Source organism: Syngnathus acus, chromosome 8 (assembly GCF_901709675.1).
Source record: "Syngnathus acus chromosome 8, fSynAcu1.2, whole genome shotgun sequence".
Taxonomy (NCBI): domain Eukaryota; kingdom Metazoa; phylum Chordata; class Actinopteri; order Syngnathiformes; family Syngnathidae; genus Syngnathus; species Syngnathus acus.
Window position 1 is genome coordinate 8,650,189 of NC_051093.1, and position 17,413 is coordinate 8,667,601.

General features: G+C 41.0%; 1 protein-coding gene across 1 annotated transcript; it reads right to left on the minus strand.

The window, feature by feature from the left end:
* Positions 1-583: 583 nt before the first annotated feature.
* Positions 584-10,875, minus strand: LOC119125267 (retinoic acid receptor alpha-B-like). The gene is made up of 9 exons (XM_037255569.1): positions 9,863-10,875; positions 4,632-4,786; positions 4,062-4,203; positions 3,568-3,728; positions 3,302-3,478; positions 3,013-3,217; positions 2,778-2,845; positions 2,467-2,557; positions 584-2,326 (listed from the first exon to the last, which is right to left on the minus strand). Exons 1-9 carry the CDS (start codon positions 10,059-10,061, stop codon positions 2,100-2,102), a joined length of 1,425 nt encoding a protein of 474 aa, XP_037111464.1. The 5' UTR covers positions 10,062-10,875; the 3' UTR covers positions 584-2,099.
* Between the last annotated feature and the right edge of the window lie 6,538 nt (positions 10,876-17,413).

Genomic DNA, 17,413 nt, shown 5'->3' on the forward strand with positions numbered 1-17,413 from the left:
TAATCAAAGTTCATATTGATCTGATAACACTTGTAACTAGGCCATATATATAAAACAAAAGTAAACCACTACAGCAGGAGTAACCAACGCAATTGAATCCAAACTAAATGTGCACATTGCAGCAGAAAAGTAAACTGGGTCAAATGGTCAGACACTAAAGCAACCATCAAATATTTGTTCAGGCTGACAACTCAGTCATGTTAACTGAGATATGAAGAGGCATAGTTTGAAATGAGTAAAAGTCGTGGTACCAGTTTTCATTCATTTCAAAGCAAACAAGGTCTACGATTAGTTAGCTCAAGTAGATCCGTATTTATTTGACCCAAGTCTTTTCCCACACCTGTCACATTCCTTTCGTGTTCCTCTTGCTTTTGTCCTGCTGTGCACCATTTCTGCTTGGGAGTTTCCCTGCAGATTCTCATTGTATGCTGAGCTTGAATTCCACCGTCTTGGGCTGTCTTTTTTTTTTTCTGGGCTGCTGCTTTGAGCTACTTACTGTATGTACATCATCAAACATGTTACCAAAATATGAGGAAGCAAATTCAGAATATAGTTTGGGCATGTACACAAACGCATTTAAGGATTTGAGGAGAAAATCATTGTCTTTTATTGACTCCATGTGTTTATCCTCAGGTCATTTGAGTTTAACTACAGCACATATTAAAGGGAACCTATTATGTTGGTTAGGCTTGTACTATTATTCATGGCCATATTGAATGTGATTAAGTTGCAAGTGAGGTCAAAGTAAAACCCCCAGACATCACGGGGCTCTTAAAAAATTCCAATTTCATGTCAGGTGAATTTAATCATCCAACTCTTTCTATGGTCATTTACTCTGAGCCGAGCTAGCTCGCCCATTAAGACAGCGCTTGTGCTCCTTGGCAGACTTCCATCAAGAGAGGCGAGAGCACTTTTGGGGGTGGCGCTTGTCTGGAGGGGGTTGAAATAGACACAAGCTAATAAGAGAGGAAAGCCAGTATGATTAGAAAGGCCATTTCCGAAAAGTGAATCATGCATTACTATCCCAAGCTGTAAACACAAATAATAGGTCCCCTTTAATAAGGAAAACACAGGAACTGTAAAAAGATTTGTACCCGGCGGTAGCGATGCATAAGAAGTGAGCCAGTGGCAGTGTGAACTGATACAGAGTGGTACACGGTGGTACAAGTACAGACATATTCAGATATGCTCGACATGCACTCGTGATATCACAGTCGATTAAAGTGCCCACTTACAGGTTGACCATTTTTAAATACTTGCTGCAACCCCTAGATGTCTCTTCTCACAGCTGCGACCGACTTATATTTGCTTTCAGCTGCAATATTCATTTTAGTGAGGCTGCAAAATTGATTCACGCATGATTTTTTTTTTTTTTTTTCCCTGATGTGTGTTAAGAGTTGAGGGAGATGGGGGGGAAAGTGAAATACTGATGGAGATGAAGGAAGAACTCTTGACAGTGTCAACCGCTATGGGGAGATAAAATATATCATGTATGTACACGAGTAAATTTAGGAAAATATGTTTTGTCAGTCTGTCACAGCATCTTTTACATACAAATACACCCATTTTGCATAACACGCATGGCTTTTCACGAGAGAAAAATGCATAAGAGGGTTATCATCTATATATAGACTAACCCCATAATCCTTCATCAAATCTGTTCATATCTGGCAATGTCCTATTACTGACGTTTCAGACAGGTGCAGCTAAATAGCGCTACTCTTTATGTCCAAAACAACAAACAAAACAAAACTTAATCTAGACGAGCTTTACAAAACGATTTTGCTTCAAAGTGAAATGATATTTTACATTAAATGCATCAAACCATCATGTCTTCACGTGACAATACAGTAGTTCTAACGGCATAATTTAGGCAGGCAAAAAAAGTGTCACGTATCCCGTCCGCAGCCTATAATTCAGCGCAGTTGAATTGTCGCTGTGCGTCACCACCGAAGTTTTTGGAGTTCACACATTCAGACTCCATTGATGAAATGTACAGTTTATCCACATCACTCTTGCTGCGTGGCTGGTGCTCTAGCAGTGCCACATACTGCCAAAAGGTGGTGCTGTGCAATGTAGAGGTAATTAGGAGTGAAAGTTCATGGGGAGGAGGTGGAGGTCGAGGGGGGGTTGGCTGGAGAAGGAATTGACATCGGGGACGGAGTGGTAGAATTTTGGCGCTTTGCTTCCTCGCCTCCTTTGTCTCTTCCTTTCCCTCTTCCGGCACCTTGGCCCTCGAGTCCCTCAGAGTTCTCCAACATTTCCTGGATGAGTGGAGGCATGGAGCCGGGGATCTCCATTTTCAGTGTGATCACTCGTTCTGCTCCTAGGTGGCAAAAAGTGTGGAGAAAATGTTGGAAGATTAACAAAGTGAAGTAGTAGAAGCTGTAGTAAAGACTGAAAAAAATGGGTTTGACATGAAAATATGTTTTACAAAAGTGTTTAGCTCACTAGCATGGAACTTACCCTTCACACTGATGCTTCTGAGATCAGTAATTTTCATCAGGATCTTGGGGAACATACAAGGCTTGTCAGGCCTCCTCCTCCGGACATAAAGCTACACAAAAAGGGGTACAACCAAATTATATCAAATTTGCCGTTTTGTTATTTCCCTAACAGGCAAATTTTTCTATTTCTTCAATTTGAAACCATCATAGTAGTAGTCAATTGAAATGGGATTCAGTAAGAAAATAAATATACATAACAAAAGGAGCATAGAAAGTCCCATTTGCTATTGCTGGAACATGTGCATATATATCTAAAATTCGATGTCATACCTTCAGAGCTTCCAGCATTGGCTCCTGAAGAACGTCCACTTTGTCGGACTCCTCCAGATCCTGACGGTCTGTGAGACAAACACATAAAAAGAATACACTCATCAATTTGTCAACATCCGTAGCACAATGGTACCTTTTCTTACAAGTTGAATTCATTCTCTGGTCAAGCTCTAGATAAATTATTTTGACTTCACATGGGACTTTCTAAGTCTCCAACATTTTACAGGTGCAGTACCTCCACAAAGCAGGCAGATGGCACTGAGTAGTCCAGTTTCGGCATCGTCCATTTCCAGTGGAAGCAGCTGATTGGCGAAGGAGAACACCAGGTCTGTGAGCGGCCCAAAGCCAGCGTTGTGCATCTGTGTGCGGTTGAGAGTCAGGCCATCTGAGAAGGTCATGGTATCCTGGTCTGGGGTGTAGCGTGTGCAGATCCTCAGAATCTGAGATAAAAAGACATGAAGTCATATCACCGTTTGAATTTTTCTGTTTCAATTTTTGTGCGGCTCCAAATATGAAAAACAAACCAGTATGTCAAGGCAGGCAGCTTTGAGAAGCGTGATCTGATCAGCAATAGTTAAAGTTGTGAAGCCGGGAAGCTGCTTAGCAAACTCCACTGTCTTTATAATACATTTGGTGGACAGTTCACTAAACTTGTCCCAAAGGTTGACATCCAGAGGGACACGATGGTCAGCGCTGTTACTCTGAAAAGGAGACACACATAAAAAAAATAAAAAAAATTATATAACATACAAAAAAGAGACACATTCGAGCTCAAATTTACGAACAGTACCGTAGTGTACTTTCCCAGCTGACCAAGAGAGGGAAAAGTGTCTTGGTGCGCACGGCGAACTCCTTCAATCATCTGCTCCGTTTCTGCTGACAAGACGTAGACCTCAACTTCCACCTGCCTCCGCTCTTCCTTCTTCTTCTTCGTGCGGTCATTTCGGACCACTGAAGTCAAAAAATGGAAACTTTCAAAACATGGCCGAAGCGTTGCATTAGATCAAAACACAAGGAGGACTACGAGTTGTTTCAGACACACATATCTCAATATCTATATCCAATACAGGTAAAATAGAGATTGAATACGTTTAGGAAAAACGGCCACTAGATGGCGACAAACGTCCACATTAAAATGCCTTTGAGTCAACAAACCTAATTAAGTGGTAAAACATACATTTGGCACGATTGAGAGAAAACTCAAAATGTAATATTTGACAGTTTCTCCCAAAAATCTTGTCAGCGTGTAAATAACTCAGTGCAAGACATTTAAAACAAACTCACACTCCTTGGACATTCCAACATCGAGGCATTTCTGTAGTCGGCAGGACTGACACCGGTTGCGCGTAACTTTGTTTATGACGCAAACTTTGTCTCGGTGACAAGTGTAGGCCATGTTTTTTTGGATGCTCCTTCGAAAGAACCCCTAGAACAGATAGGAGAGAAAATTGCAATTCTTTTCGATAAGTAGAGTGACCTTTAACCGCTGCTTTATAAAGGAGCAGAAAACTTTGACCGAAAACTCGGTGTGTGTTTTTGTGTGTTGAGCGCTCATAACTTTGTGGATGATAAGGTGGAGCATGTGTGAGATCTAGGACCAAGAAGAAACTCACAATGGTTAAAGTAAATACTAATTGCATGTAAAGATTGTGTGTGTGTGTTTATTGGATTAGATCAAACTAAGAGGATTAGTGATCCTTTGGGAGGTGTAAAGGTCATGGCCTCCACCCTGACACATTATGAAAACACCCTGTCGACTCAACCTCTGTGTAGGAGTCTTCCCGCAGACTGTCGAGCTGCACCGTTGTTGTTGTTATTCCCCAAAATGGCCGTCTACGTTGAGACTGTGTGTACCTTGCAGCCCTCGCAGGCGCTGACTCCATAGTGGTATCCTGAAGATTTATCCTGGCAGACAAAGCACGGCTTGTAGATGCGCGGTGGAGGTGGTGGAGATGGCGGGCTTGTGACCAGCAAATCTTCTCCAGAACTCGTGCTTTCCGTTTCTATTGCTGCAAGACGTGAACAAAAACATTTGTGTTACACCAATTCAATTATAGCTTTCTGCAGGCAGATGATTCACCTTTTGCTTGTTAACTTCATTAAAATCTAACCGGGTTACAATTTGAACGCATTTATTCTGCAATAAGAGTGCCGTTGCTTTGCTACGTTGACATTACGTTCCCGGTAGCCATGGCAGCCTTGTTTCAGGCCACCAAGAAATTGTTACAAGTGGATGAAAAAAAAAATGAAAATTTTGGAGGCCAAGTGACTATATTTGGTTAAGAAGAAGTCCAGGTGCCATATTAAACCAAGTTAACATTGATTAGCGTGGCTGTTTTCTTAATAAAATGAAAAAGATCATTTTTAATGGAAGGAAATAAGAAACACATGTGATGAAAGAGAATCAAGAATAAGGCCCAGCAAGACGTCTTCACAGTAAACGTACGAGCAGTATATAAACAAAAGAGACAGTTAGTTTAGTCAATGTAAACACAGTTGATGCACTGCAGTGACACCAAATTACTTACGTTGCTAGCTTACATGCTAACTTGGCTAGGTAGACGGTGCAAAGTAACATTCTTCTAGATGTAGTGCCTATATATAAAGTGCCTCATCTATTTTTATTACCATCCCTAGCAGCGGCAAATATATCTAAAGAAATCCAAATCATGGCTCATTCTGTCATATGATCAATGGAGCTAGTGAACAGGTCTGGGCCGCATTAAAGGTATTTGGCACGGACGGAAGATAAAGATATCCCGTCCTGTCGCCTTTCCAATGTTGAATCATTGATCTGCTCCCTCGTATCCACATTTCAAGTGCCCCTCAATCATGTCACTGATGGGACCCCAATGAGAGACGAGCGTAAATCTTTGATATCGCACCTCATAAAATGTTGGCCCCAATTCAGATATCATTTATCATGTGAGCATAAGTGTGTAACTTTGTCATAGAGCTGAGAAAAGCAGAAAGTTGATTTGCTAGAAAAGGATGCAGGAAACAATGGACGGAGAAAATGTGATATCTCATTTCAACGACGAGCCGTAATTGATTTCCTTCTGATTGCCATCCTAATCTTAAATATAGGTTGTAACTTTTCCTTCACGACAATTTGTCTCCACCTTCTCCGTCCTTTTGCTTTTGTTCAGAGACATGGCAATGATAGAGTGTGACACATTCGAAGGTCACGACCCTCCAGATTAAAAACACAATCCCTTTGCTTCTCCCCCTCTTTCCCTCTGCTTCCACTAACCTCTAACCTAACACACTTACACATCCACACACACACACTTGTCCCTTCCCCCTACCTTGGTAACCATACCAGACATTCCACTATAGAGATTGAGTTTTTCCTCCCTTGATGTATTTCCGTATGCTCTCTTCGAACTAAAGTGCACAAGAGAGGGAAATGGGGCTTTCCCATATCCTCAGTCCACATCCTAATATTCCACTGTCTGCCCATCTGACACTTCACACATTCATATTTGAGCTGGCACAGTATTCGAGAGTTTCCAAAGGGTTGGCAGTTTTTCTAAAGCCGGTGCCGCCGTTGCGCAGTCAGGCTGTCAAAACGACAAAGATGCAAAGGTACAGCGTAAGTGCCAAAACCAGCTCTGTAAACAAGGGGAGGGTGCTGTGGAGTGCTATTCAGCAGCACTCTTTTTTTCTTCGAAGCTTCCTTCTCGTGACAAATGAGCCGTTTACTGGTTGTAAAATTTTCACCTAAAAATAGCGCCACTTCTTTTAGTGCTTTAGAACCTGAAAAGTGACAATCGGATATGAACAAACGTGCGAGTGATATCGACCGATATATATATTTTTTTAATCTCGTGGTCTTTTGGTGAAACTTGCTGATTTTTGCCAAAAGCCCGCAGGCCAACGTGATGTCTGGAAAATACTTGACTAGCAAAACAATATTGCTGTTGTTAAAAGCGTTTGTATTGCTTAAGATAGTCCATTTGATAACACTTCTCCAACATTTATTAAACTGCTAGTGCATCTACGGGAGAAACATTAACTTGAGTTTAAAGCCACGCCTGCAGACTCAGCTTGGGACAAGCAGTGATTATTGATTCTTGATCTGGTGTCATCGCCAAATACTAACATAGTATTTATATACAGTATAAATAGTGTCAGTGTTTTCGTTCAGGTTAGATCTTGAACTATAATAAAGCCCAAAAATAAATAATTTTTTAAAACATTTTTAGTTTATTCTATTAAGACCAGACTTAAGCAAAATATGGTTCCAGAAATCTTTTGAACAGTACAAATGTGTAAAATTTAAACTGTGTTTAGTGGTGTGTGTGTGTGTAACCTGAACTTCCGAGAAGTCTCCGAGAAGAGTTGTCCAAAAAAAGGTCGTCCAGCATTAAACAAAGGCAAATGATGCGCGCATGGATATGAGTCAGATAAACACGTCTTGCTTACAGGAACAGAAAAAAAAATGGTGATATGATAAAACAATGGGTGAGATGATCTGGCACTGAAGCAAAGTTAACGGATCAGCAACGGTCAAGTAGTGTGTGGTGTGCTCGAGAGGGCCAGCGCTCGTGTGCAGGTAAAGGGGGATGATCAGGCGATTAAATGAGAAGGTTCAGCTTATGTACTTGTAGGTCGGCGAGAGAGACGGAAATTAGATTTAAAGGTAAGGTCAAGTGGGTCAAACAAGCCACACGGTCAATGAATGAACGATAATGAGCGCCATTGTCAGTTCAGACCACGTAACTGAAGTAAATACACAATGACACTCGGGAATTAAATAAATAGATGGCCCGTCATATTGAGGCGTGGCGGATCAGTGCCCCCCCCCCCCCACTGCTTATCAGGACTTCTTTCTCCTTACTATGCCGTGATGAGGAAAAGGCGAAAGGTCAGCCTTCCCGTCATACAGCCTTACACAATAACCACGCTTGCACAATGGCAAAGGAGCTGTATCATCATGTTATTTTTCTGTATAAAACTGATGAAATCAATGGCAAGACTATCAAACATGTTTTTTTTTTACTCCTTGACCGTAAGTAAGCACTATTCTACTTAAATGGCCAAAACAGAAGTCAAACGGAGGAGTCAGAGGAGTGAAGGTTGAATCAGTCCAGCCATAAAAATTCACTGACTTTTGTCAACAGAAGATAAAAACTGCTCATGTGTAAGAGGCCATGACAAGACTATAAAGTTTAACACCACTGAAACCAATTGTTGTCCAAAAACTTACTCGTTCTGGTTGCTAAATATGACAAATGTAGCAAATGTAAACGCAGCTCAGGTATAATGTTACTTGAGCTACACTTTATAATTGTATTGCCACAAACCAAAAAGTAATGTGCATCAATTTTGCTCACTTGTTTCAAGATGGGCTAAATAAGCTATTCATTTTACACAGCTCATCCCCAACCTGATACTTTTGTACAAATTGTGTATGTCAGGGGCCTTTAGGTTAAAGTGGACATTACACACAGTCATAAGAAAATAGCACAACCGTGAGCTCCTGGAAAAAAAACTGCAGTGTGGACGAATGTGCTTTCATCCATATCCCATAAAAAAAAAAAAAAAAGATTCCACACATAGCATAAAGAAGCGAGTTTTAGCCGAGGACTCTCGCTTTTATCTTTCATCTGAACCCACGTGCACTTCCACAATACTATAAATATGTCTATTTGATATAAACATGGACACGCAACTATTCGACTCCTCCCTTTTCGCACACTCGGGTCAAACTTAGTCAGTGTACTCTCACATTCCCAGGCAAACTGTGAGTGTGAGAGGATCCATGTAGTGTGTGTGTATCCGTGTGTACTTGCGCCCCCTTTGTGTGCGAGTGTGCCTCAAGCAGACGCAGGGAAACGAAGGGTCATTCAGTGCGGAGAAGTGATGACTGGCCAGCTGACACGGGAAAGAAAGAGGCAGATAGAAGGTGGATAAAAAGAGGGAGAGATGTAGGTCACTTCCCAATTGTCAGTGACTCATTGCTCTGGATCACACCCAAACACACACACACACACACACAAAGCCAAGTACCGTCCCACGGCTACTGCTTGCAAATCACTGGAGCCGTCGTCCAATGTGAATGTGTGTCTGTGTCCATTCGGCCTTTGACCTTTGAACCGGTTTGATGCTCATCATTCCAGTCACACACAAAGACACACAGACACACACTCTGGAGGCAACCCCCCATTGACTACCCCCAATGTGCCTACTTTGGTCCTACATCAACTAAAAAAATAAATAAAAACAACATTTGGAAGATGTCATGCACAACTTTTGGAAGCTACCATGATTTTACAGCACAAGCAGGAAATGCAATCTTTTCAAAAAGGGAAGTGTTAACAAAACGGCGTTCCAATTGTTTTTAATAAAAAAAAAATTTCCCCTCTATACTATATTCAGTAGCGACAATTTTGAAATCTGAAAACATCCACTGCACACTTATGATTTGTTTTGAACGATACCTATATCTGTAGATGTTGGAAAAATAAAACAACACAAGTAAAATGACGCTATCTGAAGGATATTTAAAACTAAAAATAGGTGTGTGCAATAGTCAATGTGTAACTACTGGTCCATTGCTGGAAAATCACTCAAACTAGAGCTCAGGCGGGTTGCTTGATGTGGTGTTAACTGAGTGCAGGCAGCTGTTGATCTACTGAAGGCCGCCACTTCAGTGAGACAACCCGTCTACAAAGAGAAATTATTTTCATTGCAAAATTAAGTCACTTTTCAGACTTTGAGGAGAATCATAAAGATAAAACAGCCTTAAGCAAGTGAAGAGATAAGAAGGCACGAGATAACTACAATTCATTGATTGAGCAATGTGGCAATTTGCTCATGTCATTTGGATACTTCACATTTAAGAAAATCGTGAAATTGGCGAAATTTCCTTTAGTCAAGCACCTTTCAGGAAGGCAAACCGTTTTTGAGCACGTTGAATATCAAATAGTGCTTATTTCTGTATAGTAAACACGAGTTTGGATACTAATAATCAACTTTGCCTTTTCTAAACTGTCTCAAACATCAGTTAATGACGATAAAGTGACAGCTCCCTGTTAGAACATTTTTAAAAAGCACAACAGTGTTTCAATGAGACTCACAGTGGCAAGATCCGCTCCAGTGTCTGCCAGTCACCAGGGAGACTCCGAACGGCCTCTGAAGTCCTCCAACGCCGGATAGGAGTCCTTTCTCAGGCTCGAACCCCGGTGCTCTGTGGTAGTAGTCCATCCCCAAGAAAGAGCCGCTGCTGGGGCTGCGGGGGCTCGGGCTCAAACCCACAACATCCACACTTTCGTACATCCCCGTGAATATATTGGAGCAGAAAAACAAAACGAAAGAGTACGTACGGGGGGCTTAAAGAGAGGCGAGGGAAGGAGACAAGAGTTCACATCTTCATAGGGGACTGATGGGCGAAAAAGAGGGGGAAGGGACAGGGTGAGATGACCGGCCCTTTTGACATTTCAACCCCAAAATATCACGGCACCTTTTGTTTCCTTTTTTTACATTCACTGCTCTACAAGTGCCAGGAAATTAAAGGACGTGTTAGTGGGTATTCTAATCCATAAAAGCAGGGGGAAAACCACGACCGGTGTCCGGGATAGCGTTACATTAAAATGTCGACACACGTGGTATGTATTGACTTTTTAGAGTACCTGGTTCCGATTCAAAAAAGAACAAGAACGAAAAACACATACGTCGATTGTTCTCATTTGGATCGCTAGCTTGCTTGTCATTCAGCTTCCAATTCTGCCGAGCCAGCGGCTTGTGCTTCAATCCATGGCCGCCCGCGGGAGCTCAAAGTGACTCACGGACCGCTCCAAAGTAAAGAGGTCCACTCCAGTCGGTGGCATGCGCCGCTCGTCTCGCTCCAGTTCAACGAGTCCACGCAGCGGCCAAGACATCAAATCCCCCCGCGCTGTGGGCCGGAGCACTTTAAAACTGCCGCTACGCATCGAATGGGGATACTCGACCCCGCGGCGCAATGGCGGGCAGCCTGGTGAGCTAAACACAAGTCGGCGCGGCGCGGCGCGGCTCGGCTCTTCTTGTTGATGGTTCTTGTGTTGTGTTTCGGCAGTGTCCTGTGGTAACCTCCGGCCTGTACCCGTTGCTCTCTCTCTCTCGCTCTCTCTCTCTCTCTCTCTCTCTCTCTCTCTCTCTCTCTCGATACAAATGTCGATAACATCGATATCAGGTTAGTATATTATTGTTCGACCCGATAGTAGCATTGGATCGATACCAACATTTCATATTTCAAATCGTTGTGTTTTTTCCCCTGCTTTAATGGATTAGAATACCCACAACTCGTTTATTTTTAACCAAATGTTCGAATGAAATTGGAAAAGGTATTGTCATTATTATGCAAGATGAAATTTTGAAAATATTTCATTCTGGTGAATGTACAATGAATTTCACTTTTTGAATAGGATTTTGAAAACAAATTTGTTTTCCTTCAATATTTCAATATTATAAAGAGAAACAAAATAAGACAAAAATGTATAAATTCAGAACTGTATACCGTATCCATTGATCTGATGATCAGGCATACAACTGTAAAACTGTAAATGCTACAGGCAAACATGGACATCCTTTATGTCTTATGTCTAGCACACAAAAAACACGCACATGAAGGCTCAAATCTTTTTCACATGAAAAAAAAAATCAATAGTCTTGCCTCAAGGCCTCCCTTTATTGATTAGCTGCTGGTTAAAATATGAACATTGAAAGGGGAAACACATCACATTCATCTCTGCCTGTTAATCGATGCGGACATTAAATCTATGAAAACCGCTGGGGAAAGTGTGTGGTGAAAATGAGCAAAGGGGATGGAAACACTTAGCATAAAGATGAAGGAGTGGATGGGGGCAATTGTTTCTATCTATCTATCTATCTATCTATCTATCTATCTATCTATCTATCTATCTATCTATCTATCTATCTATCTATCTATCTATCTATCTATCTATCTATCTATCTATCTATCTACGACTGTAATTGTACTGTAATTTCAAAATGACACATTTTCCATAATAGAATGGTAAAAAAAAATCTATGTCCACACTAACAATGTTTTGGGGACAAAAAAAACCTCTTTCCGCATATTAATTCCACACAGGCTATCTCAGGAAGAACCTGGAAACTCCACACATGAAGGCCAGAGCCAAGAATTTTAATCTACAACCTCATAATTCACCTCAAACATTATTTAAAGCGATAAGCAAGTACCTGCCTTTGCCAAATTTTTCATTGATGCATTTATTTGTGGGTGTCACATAAAGTGTCATGGAGTACACAGGCCATGGTCACAAAATATTTGTATATTATATTCTTTTGACCTTTTCTGATTTTTTTTTTCCAAATGTAATTTGCTCCTGTGCCATGTACAATGTAAAAAAGTTTGACTTGTATAAGTCTTGGGGCACAACCAAACTATTAAATTAGGCTTGGAGATCTATATTTTCTTGTTCTTTTGACCTAATACACTTACAAAGGACACAGAAACAGGAGAGTTCAGCTGGAATAAGGCAGGAACACAATATAATAACATTAAACTAAGGCTTGAGGGAATGTGAGAGAAGATGAGAACAAAAATGGGTTCCTGCTGATGGAGACGTTGATACTAACTGTCTCTCCTCCATTATTTATCAGACATCTGTGCCGTAAGTAGGTTAAACTTTTCAAAGACAGCGTCGAGAAGAGGCAGCAGGGACAAGGACGAGAAAAATGGCAATATTCCAGTTAATGCGTAGAGATGTAAAAATAGCAATGGTCAACTGACAAAAGGCAAACATTGTGACAGTGTGTGCCTAAGGTGAAAAGGAAAATGTACAGCGTTCATGCACGTTGACACTAATGTATACAATCCATGGTTGACTTCACACATCATCCACAACATAGACAATCTCACGCAATGTTGGAAAAGGGCAACTTATATTTACAGTGACACCGTATGCGATGCACTGTAAATCATTTGAAATCATTTCTAGGGAGGTTATTACCGTAGATTCAAAGCTTCACAAACAAGCTGACGGTCAGCAAACATGTATGTTAAGAAATCCGCAGCAACTTTGCGTGTCATGGTCACAGGGATGGTGTGAATTGTGTATATGCGTCTATTTAAAGATATATACATAGCACACCATGTTCCTCTGGGCTTGTGTACAGTACATTGAATGTGTGACTTGCTGGTGCTTATTCCCATGTTAATATGTTTTATAGATCAGAGTGGCAAATCCCAGATGCAAAAAGTGAAACTCAAGGCCTAAGCTTTCACAAATTCAACCATTTTTTATTTTTAATAGTAATTAGTATTACGTAACAGTTCATTTCAAGTATTTGCGATACATTTGCAACATAGCGTTTCTTAATCTACTTTTCAGATTTAATTGTGTCATGTTTTTCACAACTACACATGCACAGTGGTTATTGTGCAGAATGGGAACCAGCATTGGTTACTTCTGGTTTCGGCCCATTTCTCATTCTTCAGTAATCATTACAGAGTATGCTACATTTTATCAATAAACAATGACCTACATTTCAGAAAGTTACAGCTTTAGTTTATCCTGGAAGCTGAATTGGACAAATGAAAACAAAAAAACACCCAAATCTGACCAGCCAAGCATATCAAAAAGGCAACGACTAACTGGGGCTATGCTATACAAAAATGAGGGCAGGAAATTTGGGTCTGTGGGCCAAAAGACAAAACCAGCCAGCAGTCTATAAACCCATTACTGCACTGGCGCTATGATGTGCACTGGCAATAACGTGGCTAAAAACATGACACAGTTATTGTTGTGTGTGTGTCTGTGTGATTTTTGTGATGAAACACTTGGCCTGTTGCGTAAGGTCAAACAACCCTGCACTGTCCAACCTGAAACAAGCCAGGTCTCATCAAATGTCTGTTTTTAACATTGATTCTGCTTAAAAAAGTAACACCGTGTTGATTTTTTTTTCTCTCCATTTTTCACGTCATTAGAATAATGGTAAGTTAGAATAAAAAAAATAAAAAAAACTGTAGACACGGAGAAAAGTTCAAGTGCCTCATGGCTGTACACAACAAACAATGCGCTTTATGTTTCTGTCGCTGTGGCCTCACCAAACTGGGAAATGTCGGGGAATCCCGATGTGTGACAGCTCTCCTATTGTTTTAAGATATGCAGCTTGGCCTTCCTATCTTTATCCGAGGCCCCTCCCCTTTTCCTCCCCTACCTGGTGCAAAGTCTCCATTCGTGTGATAAAACTCATTTAGCATTCAGATAATTCATCATGAAGTCGATTAATTCTTTTGCCCAAGTGAAGAAATCCAAACTGAACATTCCCATGAGTCTCTGCAGCTTGTATATTTCCTCTTCTTCCTTTTTCTGACACCTACCTCAGGAAATCTTGTGTCACCAGCCTGTGCGTGTGTGTGTGTGTGTGTATTCATGTGTGTGTGTGTCACTACCACACGTGTGAGGTTGTGCAAGTGTTCCCCTTTGCGTATGAGTGGCAGTCATTAAGAATGACCGTCCTTCTCCAAAATATCATGCAGGCTTCCTCTTTTCACTTTGTTCCTCAAACGTAACCATAATAGTGTAGGAATTTTTATTCCTCATTCAAAATACTTTTTTCACCGCAATCAATTTGCCAAGTGAGAGGTTACCCGAGGTGAGAAAAACATACACCAGGGACTGCGGTGGATTCGACTCTCTTTATGTTCAAGTCTGTGTCATCCGTGCAAGATGGAGGCAGAGAAAGGAGAAAAAAAAAGCCGTTGAATTATTAACAATACAGGCACATGCCTCGCTTGCTTCCTTTTTTTTTCTTCTCTTGGCCTACATAGCGAGCAGCCGATGCAAGCTCCCGAATAATCCTATTGACATCCAGTGTGTCTGCTTTTTTCTGGGAGTTTATGTCTCTCGCTTGATGATAAGAACGTGGAATATAAATGAAAGTATCAACAGACGTACACAAATCACTGTGCTGATTATTCAGTTTGTCTGCAGAACAACTTTGGATATTTTATATGTCCTACGTCCAACGAGTGGAAGGAAACGACAGCATGAACGATTAGAATGATGGAACACCTCCATTCCAATCTTTACTGCTTGCTCGCGTTCAGTCTATCTGTATTTCTCGCCCCCCCCACCCCTCTTTCCTCATTTCCCGGCTGTCGCTGCATCTCTCCATACCTCACCTTAACGAGTCTTTGTGAGGGACAGTAGCCTTTTAGTAGAAAGAGGAGTTAATAGCTTTGATGATGGCTGCAGATAATGTCTTTGGGCTAATGGCTTTAGCCGTGGCTGATGATAACCATGAAATAGCAGCATACATGACGGATGGCTTACTGCTTTCACGTGTGTGTTGTGGATCAAGAAAAGATCTTGGAACGTCCATCCAACCATCTGCCCATCTGTCCATCCGTCGGCCTGTCCATCCATCCAGACAAGAATCCGATACAAAGAAACCGATACAAAGAATCCTTCACACTCGTATTCGTAGTCACTGAGTGGAAAGTGAACCTACATGGAAGTCCAGCAAATGAAAACATAATGTATAAAATACTTTTTAAAAAGGACACAATAGGACAGGAAAAGTCTAGGGTGTTTACACAGGCGCCATCCTGCCCTTAGTACTAACTAAAAAGCAAGGAAATTGCCAGGTTGACTTTGTTCCCCATTCCATTGCGGCACAGGAAAAAGGCAAATTGGTGAGTGGCTGAATTGTCGAAAGCTGATGTTGCTATATTCTAAAAAAGGAGATTGATTTTTTTCTTATTTGTCTTGTGTGGCCTTTTGTCAGAGGTGCCAATAAGCTAATGTTAATGAAACTACAACAAAACATCTAAACTAGCTTCATCATTCATCTGTTACTATTAGAAATATCTGCTTTCCACATTTCATTTTAATAGAAATAAATAGAAAACTTAATAGAAAATAGCTTGATGAATTTCCAAGAGAATAAAAACGAGAATTCAAATTGTGTGACCTGATGGAGATTATAATACAGACCCCCTATAATCAATCAAAATTGTGACACTATCATTTTTGTTGGCAAAACATTGCAGTATTATTATGATACTTCCAGGCTCGACCGACGCACTCTGCGGTGACAAGTATGATAAGCCCAAAGAAATGGCTCCATTTCTGGAAGCAAGATTTATCTTCAAAGCTCCACAGCATATGAACATCTATTTATTCTACTCAGTCACAGCCCATTGCAAACCCAAGTCAAGGATCATTGCCTTCAAATCTTAAGCACCTCGATAACTTCAGCTACTCTCTCTCATCTCTTGTAATTGAAATAACGAGCATCTTTTTGGGGGGATTTTTAAAAAATGATTGTCAACATATCGCGTAGCTTCAAGGTTACATCGAAAGCCGGCGAGACGAACACGATTAGCCAAATTGCTTTTGCACCTCTGTAGGAAGGTCACGCAATGGCAGGAGGAAGAGGAGCTGGAGCGATGAAGAGTTAAGTGTCCCGTCGAGGCAGAGCAACCATAGAGACAACCATTACGGTGACATACAGTCATTAGCCAGCTCAGCTCTTTGCAGCTTTTAGTATTCACTTGGCATTAATACCATACTTGTCATTCAGCAAGGATGACATCCTTACGAGCTATGCGTCACATATATAGTCCGCCATGTAGCAGCCATGACATCATTAGCCCACTCACTCCTGCATTAAACGGCACTCAATCTTTGCTAAGAAGGCACCCCGATTCCTCCATCCCGAACACTACATCACACCTCAACGTCGCTGATCATAATTCAACTGCGCTCTAAATCATTTCTGGCTCTGTCTTATCTCCACCCCCGCTTTGCTGCGTCTTATTTGGGCCTGTCGTACTCTGCGTTTGAAAATAACAAGGAAGCGAGGGGGAAGATTTGAAACATTTTGCTTGAGGGTTGTAAACACTCAGATATGGGAATTTGGTTGTCATGCACAATGAGCAGAGCTTTTATTTTAGCAGTCAATTTATTTTATTTGCTCATATTTAGTGATTCAAACACACAATGTGGGTTTGCAAATGTCTTATTTAAAAAAAAAACACACAAATCTGCTTTCATAAAGAACTATAGAAATCACGATCAGAAGAAATTAAAATATTTTGGTTGTCATGCACAATGAGCAGTGCTTTGATTGACATTATGTGTGTTACATTTTTTTCTCTCCAATGACTAATATTTAGTGATTAAAACACACAATGTGTGTTTGCAAATGTCTTATTTAAAAAAAAAAACACACACAAATCTGCTTTCATAAAGAACTATAGAAATCACAATCAGAAGAAATTAAAATATTTTACAATATTTTCTTAAAAACTGTCTCTAAACAAGAACTCGATTAAAATACGAGCCGATTCATTTGACGTTAATTTTGACACCTCCGAATTTCCTTGCTAGCATGTGACCACCAGTTGCTGAGGCCATGTTTGGCATGCTACTTCACAGAGTAAGACATTTCCTCTGGACCACCTTTTTAATTTTGTCCGACTTACTCTGTGCGTCTGTCTGTCCATCTGTCCTCCTAATCCACATGCAACTACTCACCCACTTCCTAATTCCCTGATCACATTCGGGCTTCTCAGCTGCACTAGACAGAGAGTCCATTTAGTTGGTGTGTGCATCTAAAACGCTCCTTCTGCATCCATTTTGAGAGGCGAGGTGTGT

What these genes read in the sequence shown, in the direction of transcription:
- LOC119125267 (XM_037255569.1), bottom strand. Translation starts at nt 10,061, where the DNA reads ATGTACGAAAGTGTGGATGTTGTGGGTTTGAGCCCGAGCCCCCGCAGC. An exon ending in CTGGAGCGGATCTTGCCACT is followed by an intron (nt 4,787 to 9,862) that starts GTGAGTCTCATT and finishes CACGTCTTGCAG; the next exon opens with CAATAGAAACGGAAAGCACG. An exon ending in CAGAAGCATCAGTGTGAAGG is followed by an intron (nt 2,327 to 2,466) that starts GTAAGTTCCATG and finishes TTTGCCACCTAG; the next exon opens with GAGCAGAACGAGTGATCACA.